The sequence below is a fragment of the Anoplophora glabripennis genome, unplaced genomic scaffold (assembly GCF_000390285.2).
Source record: "Anoplophora glabripennis isolate ALB-LARVAE unplaced genomic scaffold, Agla_2.0 scaffold225, whole genome shotgun sequence".
NCBI lineage: Eukaryota > Metazoa > Arthropoda > Insecta > Coleoptera > Cerambycidae > Anoplophora > Anoplophora glabripennis.
In genome coordinates, this window is record NW_019416658.1 from 712,039 (window position 1) to 721,512 (window position 9,474).

A 9,474-nucleotide genomic window follows, 5' to 3' on the forward strand; every position below is an offset into this window, starting at 1 on the left:
AAACGTCAATTGCTGTTTTATTTAGAAACAAATTTCTTTTTTAAATGTGGCACCGTCGATTTCCCTAACTGTATATTAGCTCAGCAACCAATCACATCAACACAATAACTTCTTGTAGTGTTAACTGTTGTTGCTAGATGGCACAACCACACACTTCTAATAAATTTCGCCTTATTTCGAAGAAAATGCATTAAGTTGGATTTTCTTGTATGTCGTCATTCTGCCTGTAATTTATGTTGCTTTCATAACTTTCTGTATTGTCAATTGGTACAAAAATCAGTAATCCATCTTTTTTCTTACATCTGTGAATCCCTTTTAGGGAACAAAAGCATGTGCTAGTCGCGCATGCGTCGTCCGTTCTTCTCGCCGGTAATGGCGGATTGTTTGTAATATATGTAAATTTATGCCGTTTTATAACAACAAATTGCTTGTTTTGTGTATGTTCGCGGTGACTCACGCGTCAATAATTTTCGATTCGAGTGCGGTTGTAGTGCGTGAAGAATATAACGGAAACGAAGCCGAGACCGAGCTTGTTTTTGACCACTACTGGTAAGCCGTCTGTTCTTAAGCCTTTGTTTGAATTTTCTTTGCTCAGATATTTACAGCTACTTCTGTTTGGAGTAAGGAGTTTATAAACACTGTGGTCTCGTTTTGCTTTGCGTATCACCCGGCAAATTTTATTTTTATCGTTTACTGCTTGACGTATAGGTTATGTTTTTTAATTTGATTGGTTAAACTTTCATGCTGCAGACATTATTATTGGTCGATATTTTTATTTTATCGGTGAGTCATGAGGCTACTAATATTGATATTTTTAAAGGCCATTGTAGTAAAAAACATTAAAGAAATTTTTCAAGATTCATGGCGGTTTGTACCTACGTATTGATTTACAAATAAAACAGTTTCCTGGTTAACTTGATATACCCTACTTTTTTATATAATATACCTACAAGGGGTTTTTAGTATGTTATACAATTTTGCTAATTATGCAATTAAAAGAAAAAAGTAATAGTTTTAATTAAAAAATACAATGTTCCCTATAAAATTCGAATGCAAGATAAATTAATATATTGATAGCTTTGTAATGTCTCAGGAACCAGTCCTCTTTCGGTCTTATTCTTCGTTTCATTAGGCCGGCCGTCCTTTGGATGACCTTATTTTTTTTCTTTAAAATTTTAAAATACTTTCAAATTTGTCGGCAATGAGATACTATTTACTTGCGATTGGGGTCTATAAAATACAACTTTTGAATTTCGTTGCATTTTTGTAAAATAGCAGCACATGATTTCTGTAAAGCACTGTTTAATTTAAAAAACTAGTGATTATTGCTACAGCAAATGCTTTTTTGTAATCTAGACAAATATTGAAAATGCTTTATTCTACTATTCTACTACATATTTGTAATTACATATACATATAACATTTTTGATATTTAATCAGTTTCTGCGCATTCCTTGTCCCATGTGGCTAAGTCCACGGTGATGGGGTTCAAAATCGACTTGAAAGTCTCATACTTGCAATTGTAGTCGCATTCAAAAAGTTTCAGTTGATCCACGACTTCAGTTCCGTGTCTTTTGTAGAACATATTGACGTAGTGCTCTCCCTCAGAGCTTTTCTTCACTTCCCAGATGAGGGTAGAAGCGAAGTCTGGTACTTTATAGTCAAATAGCCCCATTCCGTTTAACACTGAGCCTATGGTACCTTCGTGGCCGGAAAGCATCAGGAAATTGGGAGCTTGTTGGGTCTCATCCAACACCTTGTCAAACCCGCTGAAGAGGTTGTCAAAGAAAGGTCCATCGCCCAGTCTCTTCAGTTCGTCTGTGAAGGTCCAGCTGATGAAGGATAAACCCGCTAGGTAATCCAGCTTAGCTTGGTCCAAATTGGACGCCCAGGATGGTAGGTACGATTTGTCGTAGTTGGCGTAAATGTCCAGGACCTGGTGCAACTGGTAGATGTAACTGACATCGGTGATATTCCAGCCGGTTAGGTTGGAAAGCTGCTCGTAAAAGTCCGCGAACTCCTCGTTCATGCTTTGGAAGAAGTGGTTTTTGGTCACCTCGTCATAGAGGCGGTTGAACTTAGGGCAGGGCCTCTCCATGTACAGGACTTGGTCTTCGTTCGTGGGTAACGTGTGGACCGATATGGGCTGCCACAGGATATCCTTGTTCCAGAGTTGGTCGCCTTTGGGTGGGTATAGACCTGCCAGATTCGCCAGAGCGGACATCAGGGTGCGGTCTGTGTCGGTAGATCGGACGTAGATGTCGTCCACGTGGTAGTCCTCGCTGAGGAAGGTGCTGTAGCGACTTCGGAGCCACTGGCCTAGTTCGTATTGTTGCGTTCTTCCATACTGGAAGGGGTGTAATTCGTTTTATAAATCGAACTTTTCAAAGTGATTTTGCTGCTAAAATAAGTGCGTTTTTCAAAGAGGTGTAAATGCGGGTACATGCGAAATTAAACAATTTTCATTAAGCAACATGTGGTCACGTGTCAAGAATTATTACGCGAAACTTAGGTCGACCCTGCACCACCGCACTTAATCATTTTTTTACAATACAGCAATTGGATCAAGTTCAACGGGGCTATTTGTGGCAATGGTTTTTAGCTATGAATAGAATTTTATCGTTAATTTCGACAGTAAAAGCACAATAAATTGTGCAAACACAGTACGCTTTACAGACGGATGTAATTTTACAATAGACGGAACACGGAATTTTCATAATACTCATTATTAGTGTATCAGCTAATCCCCGCGTTGTATAGAATTCTCGTTACTAACAGCTTCCAGTGAATCTGTGTTGCGAGGTTTTCGGTGACAACATATTATTTGGATCAATTGACCTCCACACTTAAGCGATAGCGCGTAGTTTCTAACAAATCCTCTTTCTATAAAAATTTGGAGTAGCAAACAACATTGTGAACTTTACACAACAAAATTTTCTGTTTTTTTGATTTGATTTTTTTATCTTGAATATAAATGTCATTTTAGACCTCAATTTGTTTAATGAAAATTGGTTATTTTCGCGTTCTCTATTACCCCGTTAAATGAACGCACATATTTCAGAAACACGCTGTACATGTATGATATAGCAGCTATGTTCTGATAAATTTTAAGTAATCGTAATTTGTTTGTCATTCATTTCTGCTGTTTGAAGGATTGTGGACCCTTTAGGAATTGTTTTAGAAACAATATTACTCTTTTTTTCAGTTAATTTTGCAAAAATTTTTTAATTTTTTATTTTATGAAAAAAGTCGTTAGGTATTGTTAAAAATTATGTTTTTGTGCAAATGTACAAAAAAGTAGTGTTATGTGAGTCTACATATATGAACTGTTCCCTATTAAAATATTAGAAATATAATAGTAATTGATTTTATATTCAGAAGTTTAACATTGTTCATTATTTTGCAACTTTAACATGTAGAGAGTGTCACTAGGTTGTCCTATTTGTTGGTGGTAGTGACAGAAAATTTTGAGCAGAAATTTGATATTTTATTTCGTTAAAGATAATCTGTAAAGTGGAAGATATCAAAAAAATTCATCAAGAAAAGTTGCTCCTAGATAAAATTGATTCCATTTTCCATATTTGAAAGCGAATCAGTATTTAGTGTAAAAAATCGGAAAAATTTATTAGAAATTGTTTAGAATTAAAATGTAGGTTAATGTCTAAATTTGTTGATAATTGAAATATTTAGTAATTTATCAAAAAGAAAAATATCAGAGTAGATGGAATATTTTCAAATTTGGCATACAAACATGCATTTTTATTGTGAATAATTCGTTGAGGGAAAAGTATTTTACCTATATAGAACATTATTTTACCTCTGTCAAGATTTACCTAATTTGTAAGAAATAAATCTATGCTTCAAATTACATTTTAAAGTTATCGTTTCATAAAATGTAAGAATTTTAATGTAATTTTTTTTACTGTTGATACTTACGGATAAGATGACACCCCGTACATATTAAATGCTGGAAAAAATTATTATATACACTCGGCAAAAAATTAAGGGAGCAGACAAATTTTCAAATTTTTTTAGTTATTTTTGAAAGGCAGTAACGTGAATAATAGTCGTATCCAGAAAAAAAAAGCATCTTGAAGCTTGAAGATTCTAATTTTGAAATCTTGAGAAGAAAAATTTTTTTGAGTATCACTCTCGGCGCAATCAAAAGAAATATAGGCAAAAATTTTACAATTTTTTTTCAGAATTTCTTTTTGTGGCTTAATCAATGTCAGGGTTATTTAGCCTGATTTCTCGGCTTCAATTAGTTTTTTTTTTTAATTTTATGTACGATTATTTTTCATTGAGATATTGGCGATTGAGTGAAAAGTAACCTTTTTTTTCATCATCAATCATCGATATATCATGAACTAATAATCGTACAGCGAACGGAAGATGAGTTTTGGAAACAAATCAATCGTTTTCAAGGGCCTTTTCGTATGTTTGATAATTATTTTTTTTATAGTCAGTATTAATTGGAAAAAGTGCAAAAAAGGTTTTTTCTGCTGTTTTGGAAAATCAACGATTACTAGTTTTTTTTTTAGCTCAGTATATGCCCATGAGGCCTGTAAATTTCTAAATCGATCGGTCGAACCGTTTTCCTTTCCTGAATCGTCAAATATTGAAAAAAAATCAAAATTTTCCAAATTTTTTTGTTATTTTTTTCACAATGAATACTTATCAAATGTCGGAACAAAATTTGTTAATAAAATTTATTATTTTTTAATGAACAAAATTGGTAGTTTTAAAAAAACTGTTTTTTTTTTTAAACTTGAGAACTTTTGAAAAAAGGATCAATAAATCGTATAGCGATGCGTTAAAATAATGCATGAAGATTCATTTACGGATATCAACGTATATTAAAAGCAGTTAATTTTAATTCTATGAAATACGGCATGCAAAGAAAAAAACTGCATCAAAACTGAACTAAAAATGATTTGAAAATGATCAATTTTAGTAAATATTTTAAAATTTCAATATGTTTTTTTAAATTCTCATGTGGACATTTGAAATATTCAATGTGAAATTATAAAAAGATAACGCAAACAAATTTTGAACAATTTGATAGGTATTTTTTCAAAATTATTTTTTTTCAAAATTTTGAACTTTTTATTTTTCAATATTTGATGAGTATTTAACGTGAAATTATGACAAAAATAAAGCAAACATTTTTTTTTTTCATTTTAATCATCATTAATTGATGTTCAAGGAGCAATAAACCTGTTCCTTAATTTTTTTTATAAAACTGTTGATTCAGGAAACTTACACACATTGGTACTTTTCGCAATATTCGCAAAGTAGTCGTTAATTTTCCAAAACAGCAGAAAAACAAATTTTTTACACTTTTTCAAATTAATACTGAGTATAAAAAAATTATTTCCTCAAACATATCAAAAGGTCCTTGAAGAGGATTGATTCAAGTTTCCAAAACTCACCTTCCGTTCGCTGTAAGATCATTTAGTTCATGAGATATCGATGATAAAAAAAGGTGACTTTTCTACTCAATAGCCGATATCTCAACGAGAAATATTCTTACAGAAAATAAAAAAAAACAAATTGAATCTGAGGAATCAGGCTAAATAACCCTGGCACTAATTAAGTCATAAATGTTTTTGCGCACATACGCAGTTTTGAAAAAAAAAATTGTAAAATTGCGTTGCATTCTTTTGATTTCAAAACTAGAATCATCAAGCCTCAAGATGCGTTTTTTTCGATTCGACCATTATTTACGAAGTTACAGCCTTTCAAAAATCACTAAAAAATTTAGAAATTTTTCCGTTTCTTTTTTTTTGCTGTTGTATGCTGTTTAAGTATATATAAACAGATTTTTTTTTTAAAGAATAATAACTTTTTAATACCACTGCCTTGAAAGAAGAATATAATATTTTTGCAGTTGTAGAAAGAGTATGGAAATGAAAAATAAATAAATAAAATCCCCCTCTTTTCCATCCTGAACATACTGTACAGGTTGGTCCATTTTCGGTGGGATCTCAGAAACTATTGAATACCTATATGATAAATCTGACACCACGTTCTTCAGCTCGATTTTCATGGCAAACTCGACTGTCAAATCAGAAATTTGCTATCTTCATTTGTTTCTGAGTCACAGGGCGTTTCTCATTATTGTGACACTTTTGAACATGTCTGTATCTCAGCTATTAAATAAGTTAGAGTTAAAGTGAAAACTGCTCAAGACCAATTCTTTGGCGTAGAATTGAATGCCGCTATTAGATTTTTAGTAGGTCGTAAGATTCCTGAGTTATGACACAAAGTTATATTTTTTTAAATGGATATCGTAGCTGGTCATGACCTAAAAAAGTGGAGATTTTGTTTTGCTTTTCAGCAATACATCACATGCTATAGTTATTTTTCCAAACAAAGAAGATACGGGGTGTTTTATATATAAATTCGATAATATTTTACATTTTAATATGGCTGGCTATGAAAATACATACAAAACTATAATCCTTACTTTTACAAAACTCATATCTGTTGTAAAAATATGACGTTTATTTAAAAAATATATTACAGATAAGAAAAGACAAGAGTTTTAATATATTTAGAATATTAAACGTAAATTAAATAATAGTAAGTACCTACATCAATAAACACTTTCAAAAATGATAGCTAAATATTCAAATTCACGCATCTTCTGGCAACGCTTCGGATAGCATTCATTAAATGTATATTTGAAATATTATTAAAAGGAATTTTAAATATAATGTCTTTTAGAAACCCCCAAAGGAAAAAATCAAACGGACTCAAATCAGGTAACCTAGTTGACCATTTGATCGGTTCATTTGTTCCTATCCACCTATCTCTAAAATTTCGTTAGTATTATATGATCACACGAGTATACGTTGTGCATTTAAAATACTACGTCATATTTTTACAACAGATATGACTTTTGTAAAAGTAAGAATTATAGTTTTATCTGTATTTTCATAGCCAGTCATATTAAAAAGGAAAAAAATATATAATTTATATATAAAACACCCCGTATCTCCCGTGTTTGTAAAAATAACTATAGCATGTGATATATTGCTAAAAAGCGAAAAAAAATCTCTATTTTTTAGGCCATGGTCAGCTACGATTTGCGTTTAAAAAATATAACTGTGGGTCATAACTCCGAAATTTTAAGATCTACTAAAAATCTAATACCGGCATTCAATTCTACGCCAAATAATTAGTCTTGAGCAGTTTTCACTTTAACTTATTTAACAGCCGAGATACAGACATGTTAAAAAATGTGACAGTAACGAGAAACGCCCTGTAACTCAGAAACAAATGAAAATAGCAAACTTCCGATTTGACAGTCGAGTTTGCCATGAAAATCGAGCTCGAGAACGTGGGTCGTGTCAGATTTATCATATCTTTAGTAGTTTCTGAAATACCCTGAATTTCCATCGAAAATGGACCAGCCTGTACATTTATATTAATGTATAAAGCTTCATAAAGACAGGGCCAAGTTCTGAAGTCAAATAGAAGAAAATATTATTGCAGCACAAAATATTGAATTAATATTATACAAAAAGTTATATTTTACCTGTGTTAGCTGACCAAAGCCCATTGGGAAGTAGGACAGATCGTAATATGGATCATTTGGAAACGATTTTGAAGGACTCCTGGCTCCGTCTCTGTACAACTATAACATTTTTTTCGTTAAATTAACAGAGAAAAATTCCAGAATTGCAGAGTACATTTACATAATATTTACGGAGCTATTATTTTTTTTCAAAATCGCCTATACACATGTAACTTAATCAAAACCCAGCGCTTTGCTGGTTGCCGATCTGATTAAGAGTTCGTGAGGCGCGGCTGTTAACAGGGCCGTACTCGGCTCATTCTCTCAATATTCATTTTAGATCTTTGCTAGATTTTATTCCGGCTGTTTCATCCAAGGTTTCATCATTGTATTTTATACGTTTGCATAAACCATTGTAAGTTGTAGTCGGAGCGTGTATTTAAATATTCCTACAAGGTGTTCCAATTTATTCATATACGAGAGACTAAACTAATAACTAAAAAACCAAATGAAACTTAAATATTTTAGTTAATCCTAAAAAGGTTTATATTTAGAGATTATAACTTGCTTAAATACTATTTTGTTGATTTTTCCTTCGAGGCAAATTGATTATCAAAAATTTTTTGATTTTTAGCCTAAATATTTTGTCCGGTTCTATTAAGAGCGCATGTCCTCAACTGTTGTCTTTGTTTTTAGGACAGAAGGGTATACGAACGGTATTTTCCTTTTAAACGTACTTAATCGTTGTTTTTAGTGAAATGTGGTATATTCATGTGCAACATGGTAAATATATTGAAGGCATTGAAGGACGTGTGGCATAAATTTTATACGCAGGTACGAAGATCAAAGAAATATTCCAAATGACCGTAAATAAGTTAATGAGCTTGGTAAAAACCAAGGGGTAGAGCATCTAGCACATTTGCTGTCGAATTGTTATGATTTTCGGCTCAACAGAGAAAAAAGGTCACTTTAGTACCGGGAAAGGCGCGAGAAAATTCCTCGGAAGTTCTTGCTTTCGCATATTTGTTTGTAGAAAAATTTATTTACCCGATTTCGCGATGTTTATCAGGTAATCGTTGTTTAATGATCACTTATCGGTATGCCTGCATCTTAAAAAAATAGATGAACATATTTTTATCTACCTTGGAATTCAATTCGAAACATTCAGTTGTACTTTGAATACATGTTTTAAAAGACACAAATAAATGTTAATCTCGCGCTGTTTTGATTGCAAATATGTCCAAATTGTGTGAATAGAAATATTAAAAAAAATATTCTGTGAAGATTTAAATACATAAAAGATATTATTTAGACAAAATTATGTGTTAGTAATCGATAATTCAAGTTTACTAAAATTGCGTCCTGTTTGGATAAAACAGTTTTTTCTCTGTTAAGATGAGTTACCTTTTTAGCACGAAGTTTTTATTGATAAAATAGATGGTAATTTCTATCACATTTCAAATGTAAATTAGCGAGACTAAAAAATCATGTATTCTAGCAAAAAAAAAACAAGAAAAAATGGAAAAGGTTTTTCAGAGAATAAGAAAAAGCTGGAACGATGTTTTAAATAAATTATTTGTGAAGTTTATTTAAGAAATCTTACCACTGTAACTGCCACAAGTTCGTCCGTATCGTCCTTAAGGTTCTTCACTAGGAGACCATAAGAGTGATGTAAGCCCAAAATTAGGAAAATCACTCCCAAGTGTGCCCTCATTTTCGAAAAGAAAGTGTAAATATGTACTTATAACAATAATTATAAGACTATGATTTAAAAATAACTTTGGCCTTATTTATATAATAAATATGATGTAAAGTGGGGGAACGGAAAAATATCTGAAGAGCAGTGTTTGTTTGTTGTTAAGGACTGATTATTTTGGCAATTATTATTGCGCAATATTACAATTATATTTAAAAAACAGGACAAAATTGAATTTTTTTTTGTAATATTTCAT

At 31.8% G+C, this 9,474-nt stretch overlaps 1 protein-coding gene across 1 annotated transcript; it reads right to left on the reverse strand.

Annotated features, from left to right (window-relative positions):
• Positions 1–1,359: 1,359 nt before the first annotated feature.
• LOC108908008 (testicular acid phosphatase homolog) lies at positions 1,360–9,268 on the reverse strand. Its single transcript, XM_018711898.1, has 3 exons — positions 9,126–9,268; positions 7,544–7,642; positions 1,360–2,347 (listed from the first exon to the last, which is right to left on the reverse strand). The coding sequence occupies exons 1-3, from the start codon at positions 9,234–9,236 to the stop codon at positions 1,433–1,435; spliced, it is 1,125 nt and encodes a 374-aa protein (XP_018567414.1). The 5' UTR covers positions 9,237–9,268; the 3' UTR covers positions 1,360–1,432.
• Between the last annotated feature and the right edge of the window lie 206 nt (positions 9,269–9,474).